The sequence below is a fragment of the Cotesia typhae genome, unplaced genomic scaffold (genome assembly GCF_013202065.1).
Source record: "Cotesia typhae breed Kobodo isofemale line unplaced genomic scaffold, CoteBio_Ctyphae scaffold_121, whole genome shotgun sequence".
NCBI classification, from domain to species: Eukaryota; Metazoa; Arthropoda; class Insecta; order Hymenoptera; family Braconidae; genus Cotesia; species Cotesia typhae.
The window spans coordinates 2,575,222-2,598,185 of record NW_027423773.1 but is presented as its reverse complement, the minus strand read 5'-3'; the positions used below and the strand labels follow the sequence as shown (position 1 = coordinate 2,598,185).

The 22,964-nt window shown below is 27.8% G+C and overlaps 2 protein-coding genes across 3 annotated transcripts; one reads left to right on the top strand and one right to left on the bottom strand.

Annotated features, from left to right (window-relative positions):
* Positions 1 to 1,809: 1,809 nt before the first annotated feature.
* On the bottom strand, positions 1,810 to 5,430 carry LOC141533873 (pancreatic triacylglycerol lipase-like). The gene is made up of 4 exons (XM_074252966.1): positions 5,427 to 5,430; positions 3,484 to 3,920; positions 2,298 to 2,649; positions 1,810 to 2,220 (listed from the first exon to the last, which is right to left on the bottom strand). The coding sequence occupies exons 1-4, from the start codon at positions 5,428 to 5,430 to the stop codon at positions 1,997 to 1,999; spliced, it is 1,017 nt and encodes a 338-aa protein (XP_074109067.1). The 3' UTR covers positions 1,810 to 1,996.
* A 2,042-nt stretch (positions 5,431 to 7,472) lies between these two features.
* LOC141533615 (inactive CLIP domain-containing serine protease A3) lies at positions 7,473 to 10,592 on the top strand. Of its 2 annotated transcripts, none has more exons than XM_074252602.1 (5): positions 7,473 to 7,643; positions 7,870 to 7,934; positions 9,240 to 9,478; positions 9,559 to 9,991; positions 10,069 to 10,592. In XM_074252602.1, exons 1-5 carry the CDS (start codon positions 7,532 to 7,534, stop codon positions 10,222 to 10,224), a joined length of 1,005 nt encoding a protein of 334 aa, XP_074108703.1. In that variant the 5' UTR covers positions 7,473 to 7,531; the 3' UTR covers positions 10,225 to 10,592. The 2 variants fall into 2 exon arrangements, with proteins under 2 accessions (XP_074108703.1, XP_074108702.1); XM_074252601.1 differs by having other exon boundaries at positions 7,801 to 7,934.
* The last annotated feature ends 12,372 nt before the right edge of the window (positions 10,593 to 22,964 follow it).

Below are 22,964 nucleotides of genomic sequence, written 5' to 3'. Positions count from 1 at the left end.
AAATATGAAAAATACATATCTAATTTTATTTTAAAGATTTATGTCGATATAAATATATATTTATTTATATTTATATGTATAAATCATAAGATAAAAAAATAATGAGAAATTGAATAAAGTAGATTTATTACCTGTCAATTTGTCGAATAATAATTTGCTAGATCTACTTTAGTATCTAGTTGGATGAGTCATCCGATTCTGACGAGCACGCGTGTATATATGAAACTCTCTCGGGTCTTTTCGCAAGATGCCAGATCTGTGACTCTGCGTGGGAAACTTGAGACGATTTATAAGGGATTTACGTCGAAAAATGACGAACGTTGCCAATCTCGCATCTGTGCGTGCGTGGATGTTGAGATGTCAAATAGCAACTATTCTTCGTTTGAAGTATCCTAAATATTAATAACTCTAAAATTCATCATTTTTTTTTTCTTTTAAAAGTACTTTTTTTATTTAAATTTTTTTTTTTAAGTTAACAAAACAAACATAATATATATTGTATATGAATATTTTCTCTAACATATATTGTACTAATAATCATTTAAAGCTGCAAATAGTAGCTTCACGAAAAAAAGTAAACTGTAATAAATAACAGTCGATTTGTAATAAGTAATGATCAACTGCTAAAAATTACCACTTCAAACAGTAAAATCATGATTTTACTATTCATATTGTAATATTTACAATTTAAACCTTACAATTTACTCTTTACATAGAAGAAAATACTATTTCAAACAGTAATATTTGCCATGTAAATGTCTAAAATGTTTAAGTATAATAATTAACAATTCAGACTTTAATATTTATCATTTCGTACCTAAAAAATGATGTTATGATATGTAAAAAGTATAGAATAAAGTTAGTAAATTTCTAATACAAGCAACGTCAATATTTACAAAGTAACGCTAAAAATCAAACTGTAATTATTGACTTGCTTAGACTGGTAAAATGTATATATTAAAAGTATAATTTTTACTGTTTGAAATATTAAATTCTCCCAGAGAATGAGACCCCCTTCTCTTCATAATAAAGACTATATATTGAAATGGCAATTTTTTACTTTTTGAAACTGTAATTTTTAAAGATAAAAAAGTCGTTATTTACTATAGTGACAACTACTAATTACTTATTTTGGATATTAAATTATAAATTGTGGCTTTTATACTTTCTACATTAAGTTCTGTAATATTTACATTTTTGCCACCCCGATGTCCGCTTTACTGTTTGAAACTATAAAAACTAACCGGAATCCGAGTGAATATTACAGTTTACTTTTTTCCGTGAATTGGTTTCATTCTAATTTAGTCTTAATTTATTATTAAAAGTCTATATTTTACTTTGTAAAGAAAATTTTTCTTAATCAATAAGAAAATCAATTTTTCTCTCCTGGTAACTTTTCAGCCGTATACTTACTTATATCCAGGTCAAATGTTGTCTTAATAGTTTTAAGAACAAAATTTTTCATGTTCATCGTTATTAATTAACATCTAAGCTTATCAAGATCGTGTTGCCAGCATGTTAAATCCTTTAATTTTACAAATCAAAATAATTTCTACAGAAATGAAAAGCACAAAATTACAAATATCATAAAAAACAATTGATACATATAATACATAGTATACATATAATTGTATTGATCTGTAATAAACAAATATGTAAATTAAATAGTCATTGACTAAATGTAAATTAATAATATTATGAATTAATTAAATAATATTATTATTAGTTGAAAATTAAAAATCTTTAAAATAATAATTATAAAGGTGTCTGAAAAATTTTTATCGCATTTTTATGTCCGCATTGGCTTGAGATAAATTTTTATATACCATTACTTTTATTATTATTTAGTTGTCATTAATCTATACACATTACATCTCAAAAATAATATACAATTGCTTAAATTGATACTGTTAATAAATATTGAATAAATAAATAAATAAATATAATAATAACATTAATAAAAAATGGTCAACATTAAATCAGTCATAATGAATTTTTAAATCATAAAATACTTAATAACTGAAGAATCTGGCTTTGTCTCAAAAAAAAATATCCCGCGTGTATCTGTACTAATATATTCACCCATCATTGCAGTTGTATTATCATAACATTTATTTGCCTTATAATCCTTCCAACTATCACATTTAACAGATATAAATTCTTCAGGATGTATTATTGATTCTGCCATATACTGATGGCTTTTTCCATGGCTGCAATATTCTATCCAATGAATAAAAAAATTATTTTAAATTTATGTAATAATTAATAAACAATACAAAATAATTGATAGTAATTACGTGTTATAAATAGAGGACATCCGGGTTGTCTATAAGTTCCACCATTGGGATAAAAATCAGCGTGTCCAATGGGTTTTACAAAGCCTACAGTACCCGCACAAGTGTGAATAATATCTACGAAATTAGCATCCGAAAAATCCAACCTATCGGAGGTATCTTTGAGTATTGGTGCTTCGAATAATGGACGTGCAGGATCCATTCCAGTTATTCTACCAATTTCGCTAAACAATTTACTACCAGCAAATCCAGCAATATGAGCTCCTAAACTGTGCCCCAGTATGTGTACCGTGTCTAATGAAATATTACTATTTATTTTTAAATAATCTATAAAGTCGCCGATATATTCGCCAATCTAAAAAAAAAAAATTAATAAACAAAAAATATTAAAAAAATATATATATATATTTACATTACATGAGCTATGCACTGAAAAAAAGTACTTGTCTTTAAACTCAATTAAAAATTTTAATACGTACAAAAAACTCCAAGTAACTATTTTTAGAGCCGGACAAATTAAAAAAAAAAATTTTTTTAACATAAAGAAGTCTTGATAACTTTTTATGTAGCTGCAAAAATTTACAAAAAAATTTTTTTTTTTATTTTAAATAATTAATTTTGGAAGATTTCAAACTCTTGCAATTACACGGAAAGAACAAGATGACATTGGATATCATTCCAGATTATACTGAGTGAAAAAAATTTTCAGATAGTAGCTAGTATAATCCAGATATCATCCACTATAATCCAGATATCACCCAGTATAATCTGAATCATACTAGCTACTATCTGAATAATTGTTTTCCCCACAGATGTCACTGAGTATAATCTTGGATGATATCCAGTGTCATCTTGTTCTTTGCGTGTACTCTGACTTTTTATGTAAAAAGTCGTGGTAAAACTTTCTTTAAAAACAAGAAAATACTTAAAAATTATTTTTTTAATTTTTTACAAGGAAACAAATTCTCGGAAATAAACAAGATGACTTTGTTTAAAAATATTATATTGCTTGATTAAACTCATAAAATTCTTAATTTTAATAAAAATTCTATTTCACTTGATTTCCATTTGAATTTCTTGGATAAAAAAAAATTAAATAATTCAAAGCAAGGATAAAATTTTCTACGACATATTTTTCTTAAATCAAGTAATTATTTTCAGTAAATGAATTACAAATTATAATAAAAACCTGTCTAGTTAATTTAGCAGCAATCCTGTACTCTTTCGCCGATACAGGATACCAATTAACACAAATAATATTGTAATTATCAGTTAATAAATAATTATTCCGCAATTCTTTAATCCAATTACTGTAAACACTATCGGTCCAACCATGGATTATTATTTTTGTAGATACATTATTATCAAACGGTGAATCGCTCAAATTAATGTTATCGTGTATTTTTAATAAATATTCAAAATCGGGATTATCTTTAGTAAATAAATGAAATTGTACATCTTGATCGAGTATCAAAGTGGCTTCCAATGCATCATTAAATATGAATCCATTGGTATTCTTGAGTAGCAATGGATCAAATGTGTCAATCAAATTTTTTTCATTAATTAAATCTTTTATGTCACTAAATTGTAAACTCAGACACTTCACATAATTCAGAATTACAAAGCCTGTCAATTAATTTATTGATTAAATTTTTTTAATTAAATAATATCAAATAAAGAAAAATTTCATACCAATTGCAATGAAAAAAAATTTTCTTGGTATTGTTGAAGACATTGTTAAAAATATTCACTATAACTATTGAAGAAATTTGAAAAAAATGTCCTTTTATACGATTCGATAGACTGATAAAATTTTCCTACATAATTTGTTCTTTTATATTTATTTTATTTGGTTATGCATATATTTTTTTATTATGCAATTTTTATATCTTTAAGCAAAAATATGTATTTTATATTTATTATATAAAAAATAATGAATATAAAATAAAATAAACTATTGCCGTAATTGTGACCTCACAAGTACAACACGCAAAGTCAGATTTTCCGTAAAATATATATTTGTGTCATTATCGCACGACAATGCGAAGCATTAGACGATGTTCTAATTTGATTAAAAAATTTCTTTTATTCTTTTTGCAATTAATTTTATTGTTATAAATGTTGTATTTTTGTTAGTTTAAAATTTTTTTAAGTGTTATAAAAATAATTCTATAAATATTTATTATAGAATTTTCAAAAATTTATTTAGTGTCCCGTGTAAAGAAAAATTTTCCTAAAAGAGTCATAAGCTTAGGATCCTAAACGTGACACAATTTAGGACATATTTATGATAAAATTTATGAGACCAAATTGAAATGAAATTTCGATTTTAGAAAAATATTGTCGCAATTACTCAGAGAAAAAATATTGTAAAAAGTACTTTTATGACAATTTTATGACACTTATGACAATTTTAGGATACTTTTAGGACAATTTTAGGACACTTTCATGACAATTTTAGGACACATGACAATTTTAGGAAAATAAATGTTATGTAAAAATTATTTAATTTATGATAATTAATTAATTTTACATTTGAAGTGATTAACAGTATTTGGTCCTAGCGTGTTAGACTAATAGACCGGGAACTTCCGAGTTTTAATTTATTGAGAATGATAGGTTTGATTGAATAAATAGTTCGTTAGGTAAATTTAATACGTATATTATTTAACTAAAAATTGGTTAAATTATAAATTCATTACAAATAATACAAAAAGGTGAAATCTAATATTTTCTTTCATACAATGCGGTTTCAAATTGTTAAAATTTACAAATTAATAATTTTAAATTTTACCTGGTACAATTGGTGAATCTTGTTCTTTTTCTTTTCGTTAATTTAATTCACTTCACAACTTTACTTTATTTTACAATTGGTTGTATAAAAAAAAACAGAATTAGTCGTAATCTATTGATGATGTTAACACTAGATAGGTCAAAACACGAAGAGAGCGAACACCCAGCAGCTTCCCGGGTCCGAGATTTTTACGGGCCCTCCGTTGTCAATTGGAGGGAGAATTGAATACCCTCTCTTCGGATGTGTCGGAAAATGCTGCGGTGGCGGTTTCCCCGTATTTTGATGTACAAGTATAGATCACAAGTTATCTATTATACTTGTATGCTTTTACCTCCTACACATTGTAGAACGATACTCTTACTGGTACACTTATGTTAATGTATAGGCGCATCTATACACACACAAATGCACACGGAGATCTTAATGTTACTTGTTGTTTAACATATGAAAATTTTTGAATATTAACATTTCTTAAATTAATTTAATATTTAAACAATTTCTTCGAACGATTTTATCAATAATCGGATGATTTCTTTTTTTGTGATCGATAAAAATTTTAATAAACAATTAGTCAATTCCTTTTAATAATTAATTTGTAACTTTTAATTTATTTGCTTTTAGTTTTTAACATTTACTAATTGTTCAATTTGAAATTCTTATTTATTATTTTTACCTTAAATTATTTATTATTCTCAAGACATTATCTAACTAAATTTATTGTAAAAGATTGTTTAAGAAATTTTGTTTATTATCATAAAATTATTATTTCTTTTGACTCATACTATATTATCTTCTATGCCTAATATTTGGACAGTAATGAGAGTATAATGATAAAAATTTCCCAGTCTGAGTTCGAGTGCCGCAATGTATTTAAGAAATACCTTTGAACTCTCTGGATATTTTTTTCTAATGTTTAAACTACATTTATTTGTTTGTTCCGGTTTTGTAATCTTAAATGCATTGAGGTCTCAGACTGAGCATCTAAATAAGGGACATGAACTCTAGTTATTTTCTTATCTGGTCTACGAACAACGAAAAATTATGACGGTCTTCAATATTATATAGAAAAGATAAACGTTATAGAAAAAAATGTTTTACATAACATAAAATTGTCTTAAAAATGTCCTAAAATTTTTACAAAAATATTTTAAAATTGTCATAAAAGTATCCTAAAATTATCTCAAGTGTCATAAAATTGTCCTAAAATTGTCATAAAATTGTCCTAAAATTATCATAAAAGTGTCCTAAAATTCATAATAGTGTCCTAAAATTGTCATAATATTATTCTTATATTTTACATAAAAGTTTCCTAAAATTGTCATAAAGTACTTTTTACAATATATTTTCTCTGAGTAATTGCGAAAATATTTTTCTAAAATCAAAATTTCATTTCAGTTTAGTGTCATAAATTTGTTATAAAAATGTCCTAAATTATGTCACGTTTAGGATCCTAAGCTTATGACTTTTAGGACTTTTTTTTTACACGGGGTAATAATATTGCAAAATTTTAATAAAAATTTAAACATGCAAAAAATTTTTTCAAAAAAAAAAAACTAAACTATTTTTAAGGAAAATTTAAACATTAAATTTTAAAAATTCATAAAGTATGTTTTGATAATTATGTAATTAAATATGTCCTATTATACTCAACATATAATCAATATGTATTTTTTCTATACGCAAATTAAAGTTATATATTCACTAGGTAAATAAAAAATAATAATAATAATAATAATAATAATGAAGTATTAAAAAAAATAGTTATGACTAAAATTCATTTTGTCCTCAATTTAAAATAATAAAAAATTCCCATAACTCAATTATAATAACAATAACGGTGTAATTATTAAGGGTAATACCAAAACAAGATAATAAAAAAAACTGAATTACGAAATATAAAATTCCCATCGGAAGTTATGCATCTTTTTCCTTTTTTTTTTTATGCCTCAGAAATATGTGACAAATATTTAATATCATAACAATAAACTCAATTCAAACAATTATTGTATATATACTTTTTTTCCATTGTTATTATGATTTGTATATAACATTTACCATTACTATAGAGTAAAATAAGGAAAATCCATAATAGAGAAGGTCGCGGTATTATTCATTTCGCGGCTGGATGCTTCTGCGTTTACGTTAATTTATATCTCTATGACAGTGTGAAAAAATTAAGTATTAACTTGAACACGTTTTATTTTTAAAATTAACTCGACTGGAACATTGTCTATTCATTTTTCATATAAATAACGTTAATAAAAAAAAATATAATAATAATAATAAAAATGAATGACTGCTTGAGGATGTATAAAATTCCGAGTTCTCTCATTTAAATTTTATTTAGTGTTGTGATATCATTGATACCAGTTCTGTTATTAAAACTATCATATATTTTAGAAATGAAAATAAGTATCGCTATAATTTTTACTTATTACGAAAAATGATTAAACTAAGTAGAATTTGTTCTGGTAAATTGACATTGTTAACTGCAGTTGTTTGTTCATTTGCTCAAACTCCATCCATTCATGATGGAATTGTTTTTAGTGGAACAAGTGAGAAATATCATATTAAAATAAAAGATTTAATATATTCCTATCATTATAGTATTTTATAATTATTTTTTGTTTCATTTTTCTACGCCGCTTCATCAAATTTTTATCATTGAAAATATTATTAAATGTAAGATAATAAATATTATGTATTTTTTAGCAAAAGTGACGACTACTACTACTGCTGTTACTGCACGACCTAATTCAAATTGTATTTGTGTCCCCCAAGGTACGTGTTTGTCACCATCAGCCACTACTGCAGTTCCTTCAATAGATATACGGATTGTCAATCAGGTATTTACAATCACAGAAAAAAGGATACTTATGAATGTAGAAAACATTAAACGAAGAAAAATATTTTTCTAAATGTATTAAAGTAGGGTAAAAGAATCAAATATTAATCAGGCAGCCTAACAATTTGATTTTGAAAAATCGGAAAATTTAGTTTTATATTCAGTAGTTAATTATTAATTTCTATAATTAGATATTCAATAAAAATTTGCGTGTATACAGTTGCAATAAAAAAATTTTCAATTTTTCTTAGTGGCAAGTTAAAAAAAAATTTTGTGCGCAAATATCAGGAAGTTGTAAAAATTCGGTTCTACGTCATTATATTCAAAGTCATGATATCTGGGACATTGTATCCGCAAACAATTAAATTCGCGACATTATATCCGGGTCATTAAATCCTTAGACCACTATATCCGCAATAATATACAATATACATTATTAATAGTTTAACTTTGTTTAAAATTTTAATTAATTATTAATTATTATTATATAATTCATTATTTATTTATTTATTGATTTTAATGCCAAGGCAGTGGCCGAATGGCAAAATTATACATTTTATTTACATTAGAGTACACGTAATTCAATAAAAGAAGTTTCAAAGATTATTTTGTATTTTTATTTTGAAAATTTTTTGAACATTTTTTTGTGCGAGGATTTATATTGGAAAAATTTAAAAAGAAAAATGAAAATAATATAGAATAACAAAGTTAGTAAGCTAATCAACAATTCTTTGTAAATTAAATAAATGGTAGATTTATTGATTATAAAAAAAAATTAATTATTAGAATACTAAAATAAATCACCATCATCATCATCACATCACCATCGTCATCACTATCACCATCACCATCACCATCGGCAACGGCAAGACCCATCTTGGACGGATATTATTATTAATTTCTCGGATCTAAACAAGCAAAAATATTCTAACTGAAGCAACTAATCAGCAACAAATTTAGCACAACAAATAAATTTTGTCGCTTAAATAATAAGTCAATGCATGATGGACGAGTCCATGGTAACTTGATAGACCTTCCTCATTACCATCATCACCATCATCCTAATCATGACATAGATATAATAATATGGACATAACACTCATTTTAGCTCATAAACTCTTCCAATAAATTTACAAATAATATATTTATGTTAATTTTATCTTAACTGGTCAACATTTATAGCCTTTGTTTTATTCACTTTAAAAAATTTGGCCTTTTAAAGTAATAAAACTTGTTCTTGAATCACGAATATAAAATTATAAAAAAAAAAATGAAATTGATTTTTCTGTCCATAAATTACGTACAGGGTAGACAATCGTGTCCTTCAGGTCAAGTATTGTGCTGCGATGTGTCAGGAAGTTTCACAAGTTCATGTGGCACCCGAAAAATAACAAATTCTCCAGCTCAAGGTCAAGGAATAGCGAAATATGGAGAATATCCTTGGCAAGTTGCTATTTTAAAACCAAACAATGAGTATATTGGTTCTGGAGTTCTCATTACATCTACACATATTTTGACCGCAGCATACAAAGTTTCAACATATCCGTGAGTTAAATAATTTTTTTTATTTTAGAACTTCATGTTAAATTAGCAACAAACTAATTTAATAAAAATACTGTTAACAGTAATTTGCAATTCAAAGTTCGACTTGGAGATTGGAATGGTATATTAGACAGCGAGCCTTATCCATATCAAGAGTATTACCCTCTTACTGTTAAAATCCATGAAAATTTCAACCCAAGCACTCTTTACAATGACATCGCTGTGATTAAAATTAATGGAGTGGTGCCACTAGCATCGAGTCCCCATATCAATACAGCATGCTTACCAACCGCACTTCCACCTGTTGGGACACAGTGTTGGGTTACAGGATGGGGCAAAAATGCTTTTGGACCCACCGGAAGCTATCAAAGTATTTTGAGAGAAGTTCAAGTCCCGATTGTTGATCAATCGGTTTGTGAAAATCAACTTCGCGCCACGAGGCTCGGTGCGTTATTTTATTTGGATCGAATGAGTTTTATGTGTGCCGGTGGAGAAGCTGGAAAAGACGCTTGCACGGTAATTATTCTTACCATCAAATTACAATTATATATATTTTTAAAAGAATTATTATTAATGCTGGTATTTACTTTTAGGGCGATGGTGGTGCACCATTGGTATGTTTATCCAGCACGCAACAATGGAGTGTAATTGGTTTGGTTAGTTGGGGTATTGGATGTGCGCAAAATATTCCTGGAGTTTATGTTAATGTAGTTAATTACTTACCGTGGATTTATCAAAATATAAGTTAGGATTAGTAGATTGTAAATAAAAAAAAAATGTCCATCGAGATTTAAAATGGAAAAATAAAGTTTTTAATCTAAACTTGTAGAGGTACAAAAAGTTTTGGAGATTATGTTAATTATCAAAAATCTTGGACAACACTGAAAGAAAAAATTTCTTTTGAAAAAAAAATAAATAATGTAATAAAATTATTAATTTGATAAAAATTGTATTTTTTAGCTGATAAAAAAAATTTTTACTAGTGTGTTGATAGTTTAAATTCCAGATTCTTAAAAAAAAAATTTAATCGATTAATTTTAATTAATACTGGTCGAAAAAATTATTTTAGAAATTAAAATTGTAGAAATAAAATTTACAAATAAAAATGAAAATAGTCAAGTTGAATTAAAGTTTTTTATTTACATAAAAAAAACAAATCCAAAAATATTTTACAAAAATAAAAAAAAAGGTCCGAAAGGTCAATTCGTGAAAAAGATAACAATTTAAAAAAAAGAGCGGTTTTTTTTTTTTTTTAAATTCGTAACTTTGAGTTGGGTAAAAAAATCTGAAAAAGTTCAGAAAAATGTGTTTGAACAATGAGTCGGGTCAAAACCTCGGTGATTTGGCATGGAATGCTCCCTATGTTTTTGTACTTAGGTAAAAAAATTTGAGGAAATTTTTCTTAATACTGACCGTAACGTCATCGGAAGGTTCTGGGGTTCAAATCCCCGTCCGAGCTATCTGAATTTTTTCTCGCATATTCTATACACTCACATTAAGAAGATCCTATCCTTAATCCTTTCCTACCAAAATATCCTGTTACGTGAATGTTGGAATGCCTCACGTAACAATTAACCATAACTCCTATTCTTTCTCGCTTCACAGCATTATTTTCGATTTTAAGATAATTTACATTAAGCTACACCGTTCATCTTGCGGTAAGCATTTTTCAAATACTTAACATTAAAGAAATTTATGTTCAATTTATTTTGTCAAAAATAATTGTATTGTGTGTGTGATTCTAGGAAGAATAATCTTGAAATAAATTATTTAATAAATTATGAATGTTCATTCATAATTTTAAGCTTTCATTTTTAATGTCTTTCATCCCATACTTCAAAGAACTCAAAACTTTGCTAAAGAAAATTTTTCAAGTGCTTTAAACTTGATGTAGCAGGAAGTTCCATCAATGGCATGAAGCGTCTTTTTTTTTTTTTTACTTACTATCGGATATTTTTTTTATAAACACGCAATATGTCAATCATATTGCAGAAAATCTGTATTTTTTGACGCTCAATAATTTTTCTTCTATTCATCTTTCAAAAGTAGAATGATAATAATAACAATAATTTTTATTACGTAATGGTTGAAAACACAAAATTTTTTACTGTCTCCACTCAGGCATGTCGTGCTAATTCAAGCTCGGTGACATTTCGTTGCCTTCATAACAAGTACCATTGTTCAAAACCATTGATCAAAGTCTATTGTGTACGGAAATACTAGCGACTCCCACCCCTACTACCAAGTAGGGTACGAAATTGTAAATGCTTACATGAGGGATATTGTCAACAATAACGCAACGATGTCACTAATCCATATGTATAGTTTCAATGCTCCATATCCCTTACAGAGCGTATGGGCACCTGGCAAAAAATCATGCTCAATGAACACTTTGTCTTGCGGTGAACCAGTTGGCCTTACATTTGTTTGCAAAATATGTCTGTCGACCGATCTACTCGATTACGGATAATTAATACGGAAATTTAATCGAGTAAGAACTAGCCAGGCAGAATGACAAATATTTACACTGATCGAAAAACAATCTTGATTCAAGAAATTTTTTTTCTTGAAAATTTGAACTCTTGAAACTAGATATAGATATATTTCTTTCAAGAATTTTTGTCTCTTGGTTCAAGATAGGCGATAACATTGATTCAAGATGTTACCGACTTGTGTTAAGAATGGTTTTTTTTTTTTTTTTTTGAGTCATTAATTTACTTATTTCCAAGAAATAATTTTTTTTTGGTATAACAATTAAAGACTATTTAGATTTTGAAATATATTTTTAAGAATTATTTTAAGTTTTTTAAACGATAATGTTATTTTGGTTGAAAAACTAAATGTATCGATTGAAGATAATATAGCTCTTAAGCCAAGAAAATCTAAATCAAGACAAGAAATTCTTAAAGCAAAATAATCATTTGTCTCCCAAAATAAATTCTTAGATCAAGAAAATATCTCTCGAGTCAACATAAATTTTCTATCAGTGTAACTTCTTGAGTCTTGATAAGACTTAAAAACAAAAAGTAATACTTTTTGGATTACCCTAATTTATAATAAGTTATTAGAGCTCGAAAAAAATAAAAACTGTTGATATTGAAAAGTAATAGGGGTAGTGTACATGGCAGATAACTCATTCAATTACTAATTCTATTAAAATGAATGCCAGTTATGAAACAAAGTCTACATATCTGTATTAAGCTAGCGGGTAACATCTCGTAATCAGGTTAATATAAATATGAAATATGCAGTAAGCGAAGTTGCCCTTTTTACCTCTGGGTCGCGGATAAGTGGGTAGACGGGCAAGCGGTTGGTTGAAGAGGTTAGAGGAGCACAAGAGCGAAAAGGGTGTGGACGTACGTAGTAGAATGAACGTCAGAGGAGAAGCATACGTGAGTCACCACCTTACGACTCCTCCGGGGAGGACCTCATATTAACCCTTGCATATTAAGCGCGTGATAACTGGATTTTCAAATATTAATGTTAGTGCCGCTACTAGATTGCTTAAGTATGTGGCGTACATGCCGTCTAGTGCCAATCTTTATACATTATGTACACGAACCAGTCGTTACATTTTCCTTAAAAGTCTCCATTCTATAAATCTGACTTTGCTACTTGATAAATCACTTCATGGTCAATCTAATTTTATAAGTTTATCTTTTATGGAATCTTTGCTATCGTTAAAGGGAGCTTTTACAATCTTGTTGATTTTTTTATGTTTTGCAAAATCTAATGAGCTTCTATTCTATATACATGCATCTATACACTATATACACTGCATTTTTACACTGACTAGAATTTAATTTGCGCGCGCAAGCGCGCGCCTCATATTTGTTGTCATGATATATTTATGTGTCGTTTATGTATATTATATTCACTTTCAATCAATCATAATGAGAATAGTTATTCTCAACCAATCATATCACGAATAAATTGGTTTCACATACATTTCATCTCTATTTCAATATTAGGACTAGAATTTAAATTTGCGAGCGTCTGACTACAGACTTTGGATATATTTTCATGCTTATGATATATTTGACCAATCACGTTACGAATAGTTTGCAACACATATTTTTCATCTTAATTTTATTATAGGATAGAAAATTTATGTTGACTCGAGAGATATTTTCTTGATCTAAGAATTTATTTTGGGAGACAAATGATTATTTTGCTTTAAGAATTTCTTGTCTTGATTTAGATTTTCTTGGCTTAAGAGCTATATTATCTTCAATCGATACATTTAGTTTTTCAACCAAAATAACATTATCGTTTAAAAAACTTAAAATAATTCTTAAAAATATATTTCAAAATCTAAATAGTCTTTAATTGTTATACCAAAAAAAAATTATTTCTTGGAAATAAGTAAATTAATGACTCAAAAAAAAAAAAAAAAAACCATTCTTAACACAAGTCGGTAACATCTTGAATCAATGTTATCGCCTATCTTGAACCAAGAGACAAAAATTCTTGAAAGAAATATATCTATATCTAGTTTCAAGAGTTCAAATTTTCAAGAAAAAAAGTTTCTTGAATCAAGATTGTTTTTCTATCAGTGTACTAAAAAAATCCTTCAAAATTTTAAATTAGTTAAAAAAATAAATATTCATATTTAGTCATGCAGAAAACGAAAATTATTATACAACAGTAATCTCCAGATAATTGCTGAATATAAGTTATAAATTTATAAAGACTATCTGAAAATATAGACATACTCTGGTATTGTATAAGAGCACCGAAATTATCCAGTTATGAGATGTGATTAGCCTTCTCACCATCAGCTCGCATCAAACTTTGCCGATTAATCAAGTGACATCCCTTATTATACCTTATATACACACTTCATATAGAGTGATGTTTATTCACTCGTGGTTAGTATCCCTCGACCGTAGTGATGATGCAACCGTAATGTAAACTAATTAAACTAGCGGCCCGCCATTAATGCTTCCATTATGTTTGCCTTCAGTTAAAGTTTACCAGTAAACTTCTAAATAGCCAGTCCTATTCCTTGCATCTACGTGACACAAGTTTTGACTTTTTCGTAAAAAAAAAAAAAAAAAAAAAAAAAAGCTCAGGGGAATGACTATTTTACATTGACTATTTATTGCAATATTATTGTCAGTCAAATTGGACACTGCTTTCATTTCGATAACATAGGACGAGCTCACTTTTTTATCCATCGGTCATCCTGCATAGAATGCGTAAAAAATAAATTGCTTTATTGATCTGATTATTTGGAATAGTAGTTTGATTATTTTATATTAATTTCAATTTTCCTCAAAAAAAAGATTTTTTTGGCTTAACGCTTATTATTCAATTATTATGCGACGATTTTGAGAGATGCTCGTTATTAAACATTTTTATGTCATAGCATCTTAGTTCATGGCAAGAAAAGCTAAGTAGATACTTAGATTGAAGCTCTTTAAATAAGATCCCTCTTAGCGCCCTCAGTTTAAAGTTCGGTCAAAGTTTCAGAGATTATATGAAGATACAAACAAGCCGTATAATAAAACGCCACTAGGTAAACAGCTTGTTTTATCAAAGACTGGAAAAATTTTGAAGTTTAGATATGTGGACACACAAACTAGTATAAAAAATATTATGTAATATTTTCAATCATTTTTGTATTTTTTTTTCTTTGTTTCTTACTTTATAGAAACTAATGTAGGAAAATAAAATGAGTACAAGCTAAAAAAAAAAAAATATTTTGCCAATCTTTGCTAATCACAATACGTAATTTTACCAGAAGAAAACTCTCTCGATAATACTTTGTATAAATGTTTTCATATATTTTTTTTAAGTGCAGATTTAATGAAAACTAGCAACCTTGCAGTCACTATGTGACTGCCGTGACTTCTGAACTATAAAAAATTAAAATTTTGCATTATCAAATAATGACTTTTGTTAAATTGCACTGTACTTTCTTAAATATTGACGTTTTTGAAGATATAAGCTCATCCCGATGTTACACTCATCAAGAGCTACAATTTGAGTACCCACATGAATTTTTTTATACATATTTATATATTTATATATATGATATATATATATATAAATATATAAAATATATAAAAAATTGATGTGGGTACTCAAATGAAAGGTCTCGATGAATGTAACATCGGGATGAGCTTATATCTTTAAAAATGTCAATAGTTCTCGAGAAACAAGGTAATTTCTTAATTATGTATCTAGAGAGAGTATTTTCGAATGCAGTCTAAATACTTATCATAATAAATTGACTATTGGTGAGAATGAAATGAAACCTCGAAAAGGCACAAATTGAAGACCTTTGCAATGACACTTAATTTCACTAAAAAAAAAAAAAAAAAAACCGATTTTATCATATGACTATTTAGGAAACAAATTTTTTCTTATTATCTTAATAATATAGATTAACGTATTAAAATCTAATACGTCTTTTTTAGATGTTCAAAAAGCGTTGAAATGAAAATTCTTCCAAAATGCGAAAAAAAAAAAAAAAAAAATAGAAAATTACAGATAAAATCTTAAGAAGTTTATTAATAAAAAACGACCATTATAAAAAGATAAAAATACTAAAAATTTTCTGAACTATATAACGACGATGTAAAAATTCAGTAATAACTAAGAGTTAGTAGCCGAGGTCACCAAGGGAAATCTTTGGCACTACTACTTTATAAATATTAGATAAATTAAAAATTAAAAACAGTCGCTCTTGAAATCCTCGGTGGGCCACCGGAAAGTAAACGGACTAAGTAGAAGTACCAGTTGTATGAAAAAGGTAAAGAATATGCGGGTATTGAGAGAAAAGTTGATCGAGCAGAGCAAGAGACTGTACAGTAATGATTTTACAAGTCACGATGAGAGTTTTTTGTTTGCGTAGGACGAAAAGAGAGAACGCTTGTCGGATAAAAAAAAAAGAAGACGAGATTACAGAAGTATAGAGAGGTAAGTTGGGAGTGCGAGGTGATTCAAGGTGTAGCTGTGAGTGTGAGTAAGGGTAAGAGAAGATACGTTCAGAGTGAGAAGAATATCTATATATTTATGCACGTATGTATGGTCCCAGAGTCCCCGAGCCGATCCTGCCAAGTTATTTAAATTCAAATTCGAAATATCGTCGGGGGCTGCTAACATATTGTTTGTTTCGTTTGCGCCGTCGCGATAACTGAAGGGGGTGCCAGAAAAAGACGGGTGACCGAGGGCTATCAAGATCGAGTGAAAAGTGTCATACAAAAGCTTTTCTCACCTTTTTTTTTTTTTTTTTTTTTTTTTTTTTTTTAAGTGTCAAAATTCAAACAAAGTTTCCGATTGTCGATTGTGAGATCTTAAACAAATTTGAATCAGTCTGGGCCCGAGATATCTACACACATCAAAATGTGTGTTCTAACTCTTGATAGATTACGTCAATTATGCATCAATTTTTTTTATAATTACTCGTGCAATTATAACTATGCATTAGTTTAAGTAACTATTGATAAATAGTTATCGACTATATTTTGATAAAAATTTTTTTGTTATCGAGTTAAACAAAAAATTATTAGCTGACTGAAAGGTCGCTACGGACGATGTCTCAGATAGCTTAACTGAAAAAGCCCTAGGTTCATAACCAAAAGATCCGGGTTCGATTCCCGGTCCGAGCTGTCTAAATTATTTTTTCTGTTTTCTGAATTAAAGTTAATCAAGATGTCAATTTAAAGTTTTAGTACAGTAAAATGACCAGTTTTAGTTACTTACCGATTTATTTCAAATCCGTTGTTGATAAAAGATCCTGAATTTGTAATTTTATTACCACATGGACACGTGACAACAATTTTAAAACTTAAATATTTTAAGTTATTACAATGGACGGAAACCTTTTTACCTGAAGCTCTCCGACTACCTGCCTCGCTACTCTATAATACGCACCCCTGTTTGCTCCATTATATTAGCTATAACTTCGTCAATATTCGAGATTTTTTCTCCTCTCGGCAGTACACGCTCAACGTACTGTATTTTTAGATTATCGAGAAAAAAAAATCGATTTCTCGAAAATTTTACATGGACTTCCCCTCTTAATTAAATATCTATTGGGGTTCAATATAATAAATAATTTTAGATATAAGAACTTCAATTAAATAGAAGAATTTTTTTATATTTAATAAGCTTTATTAACTGTTAATAAATATTTGTTAATTATTAATCAATACTTATTAACTATTAATAAATGTACTTTTATCTCAAATAAATATTTATTGAATGTTAAAAAATATTTATTAAAATTTAATAAATTAAATTATTAATCCCTACTAATATTATAAATGTGAATGTAAGTTTGCTTGTTATGCTTTCACGCGAAAACTACATAACCGATTATCATGAAACGTTGTACACATATTCTAGGAGGTATTAGAAGTAATATAGGATACTTTTTATTGAAAAACAAAAATTTATTTATTACAAAAGATAAAAAAATTGTTTGTCAAAAAATTAGAATCACATTAATTCAAGTCTATTAGAATGTAATGATCTTTGATATTTATCTAAGGGCTTCAACGCGATCAGAGCCACGGATAAAAGCTAGTTATATATAATTTTGTATAATCATATATAATTTCAGATAATTTTATATAATAACTAGCTGTTGCCCGCCCGCTCCGCTGGACACTTTATAGAATTGTAGTTTTAGATCTAGACTTGAAATTCAATTGGAGTATTATTTTAACTTGCACAGGTTCCACATTCCATTGAATCGGAAGTAGAATTTATTGAAATCCGTATTGAGATGATCTCTACATGATAAATAAAAGATCCTTACCAAATTTGCAGCTTTTTGAAGCTATATTTTAAAAATTAAGATTTTTTATTGTTAACATCCACCCCCGCGATCTATATTGGAGGTGATTCGGTGTAAAATCCGTTCTTAGATCATTTTTGTATCACATGTAGACGACTTCTATTAAATTTGGAGTCTATAGGAGCTATAGCTTGGAAATTAAAAATTTTCATTGTTAATACCTACCCCCGCAACCCTCTGTGGGGTGAGATATCGTAAAATTCATTGATAGATTATTTCTACATCTCTTACAGAAGATTCCTACCAAATTTGAAGTCGATAGGAGCTATAGTTTAAAAACGGGAATTTTTCATTGTTAACGCCCCCGCAATCCCCCTTGTGGGTGGAATTTCATAAAATCCGTTCTTAACTGACCTCTACACGGTGAAAGGAATATTCCTGCCAAATTTCAAGTCTCTAGGTTTTATAGTTCCAGAGATATTGTGATGAGTGACTATATCTATAGAAAGTCTCCTATATATATATATATATATATATATATATATATATATATATATATATATATATATATAGAAGATGTTTGTAATTTTTGTATTATTAAATAGAATCATTGGCTTGTAGTTAACAAATCCTTGTGTTAGTGTATCAAAATTAATTTTCAAGTTCTAAAGAAAACTAACTGATTTTTTCAAAAAATTATAAAAAAAACTTGGTTTAGATAAAAATGATCAAATTCCTCGAAAATTCTCATAGTGAACACAAAAAATGATAAAAATTTCAGAAGAATTGAAAAATAGTTTCTACAGTGGTCGATTTCGTATAAAATGCTCTATATCGACATATATAGTGTGCGTGTGTGCTTCTGCGTCTAAAGAAGTGGTTTGTGGATGATGAGAAGAAACATTGTGCCCAAGTTGCCCTTGGGACGGTTTCCCCCGCCTTGCCAACAGCTGATTAATCGTTCTGGCCTCTCCCCCGGGAAACTAGTATAGTACCAAAAGACGACGACGCATCCACCTTATATTCTTTTCATTGTGACTAAGAATGAAATTTTATGCTGACTTTTCAAGGTTTGCTATTAAAAGATTAAAAATTTGCTGGTTTCTTTGGATAAATGCATACGTTTAATTCGATGGTTTAATTACAATAATCAATAAGCTCATTTGCAACTACCCCCTCAACACAGCGATGTAAAACGATCTGTATAATATATAATAATGAAAAATATGAGCATCAGAGATGATGAAATTTTTTAATATCTTAAAACCTGAGTATTCATTTTTTATTATGAATTTATTTTTTTTCCCTCTGTCTATTCTGCGCGACATAAACAAAGAAAGTATCTCGGGTTGGTTTTGGTTCAGTTGTATGCATTTGTGTTGATTCTTTCGAAGAGTCATATTCTGCCGATGTTGAAGAGAAAAAAATAAAAGACAGCAAGTAAAAGCTCCGTAGAAACAGAGTTAAATCCCTAGGTGGTGTGCAGAACGATGATTGAGCTCGCATTTTAATCAAAGAGAGCAGAAGTGAAAAATCTTACAGCACCATCGATGATAGGATTTTCTTCGCTTGATAAATCAAATTCCAAGCTACGTCAGTAATAACAGCAACAGTCACGATAATAATAAAAATTATATGATAATAATAATCGTGATATGATTTTTTTTTTTTTTTATTTTTAGATGATAAAAAAATGTACGACTCTTTCCACACTATAACTCAATCCTGTTCTTACAGGCTTGATGGAAAAAAAATTTTTTTTTTTTACAACAGTAAATTGTGATTTTATTCACGTTAAGTTACCTGTCACAAGATTTTGTTTTATTTCTGTATTAAGTAATACAACAAGCATAATTTTCTAATTGTAAAATTAGAAAGTTTGGAAAATCCAAAAGTCCACGACTCATAATGCTCATTTAATTATGAAATATAAATAAAAAAATAAAAAAAATAGCTATCCAATTATTTGTCGGCTTCCCAACAAAAAAAAATCTTTTTTTGCACGAAAATTTACACTTTAAAGTGACTTAAAAAATTGAAATTTTAATGACAGCTACTACACAGTAAAAAATTTTTCGTCCAAAAATTTTGTGTTAAAAATTTCTATATTAAATATTTGACACTTTTTTGTGTTAATTTAACACAATAAATGTTAAATTTAGACATCAAAGTGTTGAATGTTTAACATAAAAATTTTTTACTCTGTAATCACTTATTTTTTTTATATTAAATAATAAATTGTGGCTTTTACACTTGCTACATTAAGTTTTGTAATATTTACATTTTTGCCTGACCCGATGTCCACTGTACTGTTTGAAATTTTAAAAATTAACCGCAATCCGAGTGAATTTTACTGTTGACTTTTTTCGTCCAATTTTTGACCAATTTTTGAGAATTAATCTCTTTAAATGTTAAGTACACCGGTACATAGTAAGTAAGGGCACATGCACTGAAAAAAAAAATTAACTTGAATTAAGAAAAAAATTCTTGAACCAAGAAAATAATTTTAAAGAGTTTTATTCTCTTCGTCAAAAAGATAATTCTTTAAAATAATTTATTTTATTCAAGTTAATTTTTTTCTGTATGCACTGATTGTGCAAATAAATTACCTGTGGAAAAATTTTGCTGAGGTGACGCTGAATATGGCCACAAGCCATATAGAAAAATTTTCCAAACGTATTCGATACAACATATAAAACTTTTGAATGATTTAAAGTAAAAACTAAAAAAAAATACACAATATTTGTACGTATATTCTTATGTGTAGGTGTGAATTCGTATGAGCTATTGATGCACCATGTAACTGCTATCCATCATTTACCCACGTCCACGGAATACTCAAAGCTCATTTCACCAGTAATCCCGCGTCAATCCTAGGTTTATCTCTTGGGTCGGATGAGTCTTAAAACTTTAGTAAAATATAAGTTTTTACACTCTTCGTATGTGTTATGCATATTTGTTTTTATCCCTGTTTTTCAACAAGTATTTCAATAAATAGTTCTCATCTTTTGCTGAGATCAATTAAAATAAATAATTTTTTGTTTTCAGGTTTTCGTCATGTATATGATTAATAGTATTATTAACATATGTAGATATATTTTTTGGTTGAATTGAAGAAGAGAAAAGGGGTTATTTTTTGTAGGTTTATACAAACTACTCACACTATTATTCGGTGAAATCATATAGGCCCCAGTGGACTCGAGTTAACCGCACGGAGCTAAAATACTATTTCAGAAAAGAAAAAAATAAAAAATAGGAAAAACAAAGATGTTACTGTTGATGAATATTTTTTTATTCCTGCATTACCATGTCAAATGAAATTACACTTGCATTATACATGAAGGTGTGATATGTAAAACCACCAAATAGTTCGTTGTTTGTTACAGATAAATTTTTTATACCCTCCATGCAATCTCAACACAAAACAGAGTGAGCGGCATTGGATGCTGCAATTTCTGTCAAAAAAATGACAAATTCCGCAACATTGATTGACACTGACAATAATTTACTCATGAGTTGTGTTATCCTTCTTATATATTCTTTTTCGGTTTGCACTCTCTGTTCTAGCTAGCTCTATCACACTCTCAATAATTGCGACGGGGGTTTTTTTTCTACCCCCTTCTTCTCCCTAATACACGAATCTAGTTCTACTCCCAGCCAACAAATTGCAGCTATCCTCTAGGGAATCGCAAAGTTATGACCGGGACCGACAACTTTCTGACTCTGTAGTAATTATCTTTCTCCAGGGCTACTACCCTCTAATATAAGTGAACATCGTCTTTATTAAGTCAACCGATTGGCTTTGAATAAAAATTTTTTTTTTAAATACTTTAAATATGGCTATTTTTATTTTCTGTTTATGTCAAATTAAAAAAAAAAAATTACAAATTTATTACAAGAAAATTAAACTATTTTTTCAGTATTTTATAATAATATTGACAGTAAAAATATTTATTAAGTTGAAATGTGAAAATTTTTAAGAACAATTTTCAATTTAAGTCTCTATTTTCATAAATGATAATTTATAATCATTATAATAACAAAAATTCAATACATCGCGTTGCTGATGCCATAAGAGCGTATAATAAAAATCTTATTTTTTTTTTTTCCAAGTACAAAAAAAATTTTTAGTTTGAAGAAAATTTTTTTTTGCATTTCTTCACGTTTCATACAAAAATACGTCGATTCCCGAAAAAAAATTTTTTTACACACCCTTATGACATCCGAGGTGGGTCCCGAGAGCCATAAGGGCGTAGAAAAAAATTTTTTTTTTGGAACAGAGGTATTTTTTTATGAAATGTGCAGAAATACAAAAAAAAATTTTTTTTCAAACTAAAAATTTTTTTTGGACTTAGAAAAAAAAATAGAATTTTTATTAAAAAAATAAAAATTTTTTATACGCCCTTATGAGACCTTTTCACTGAGACCTTTTGCCGGTATACGCCCTTATGGCATCTGGAACGCGACATAATAATAATAATAATAATAATAATAATTATTATTATTATTATTATTATTATTTATAAAAAATATTCAAGACACAAAAATAAATATTTTCTCTACTCAATTTTCCCATTATTAATATTAAATCTTCATAATAAAATAAATGTATGTATACGTACACGTAACAAAAGTATGAAAGAAATAATTTCAAAAATTAATTACTCAAAGACAGTGTGGTGAATCGATCTGAAATTTTAATGGTGAATTATTGATGTACCTATCTCTCGATAAAAA

What these genes read in the sequence shown, in the direction of transcription:
- LOC141533873 (XM_074252966.1), bottom strand. An exon ending in CTGCTAAATTAACTAGACAG is followed by an intron (nt 2,650 to 3,483) that starts GTTTTTATTATA and finishes TTTTTTTTTTAG; the next exon opens with ATTGGCGAATATATCGGCGA. An exon ending in ATGTCCTCTATTTATAACAC is followed by an intron (nt 2,221 to 2,297) that starts GTAATTACTATC and finishes TTCATTGGATAG; the next exon opens with AATATTGCAGCCATGGAAAA.
- LOC141533615 (XM_074252601.1), top strand. Translation starts at nt 7,532, where the DNA reads ATGATTAAACTAAGTAGAATTTGTTCTGGTAAATTGACATTGTTAACT. An exon ending in AATTGTTTTTAGTGGAACAA is followed by an intron (nt 7,644 to 7,800) that starts GTGAGAAATATC and finishes TGTATTTTTTAG; the next exon opens with CAAAAGTGACGACTACTACT. An exon ending in ATATACGGATTGTCAATCAG is followed by an intron (nt 7,935 to 9,239) that starts GTATTTACAATC and finishes AATTACGTACAG; the next exon opens with GGTAGACAATCGTGTCCTTC.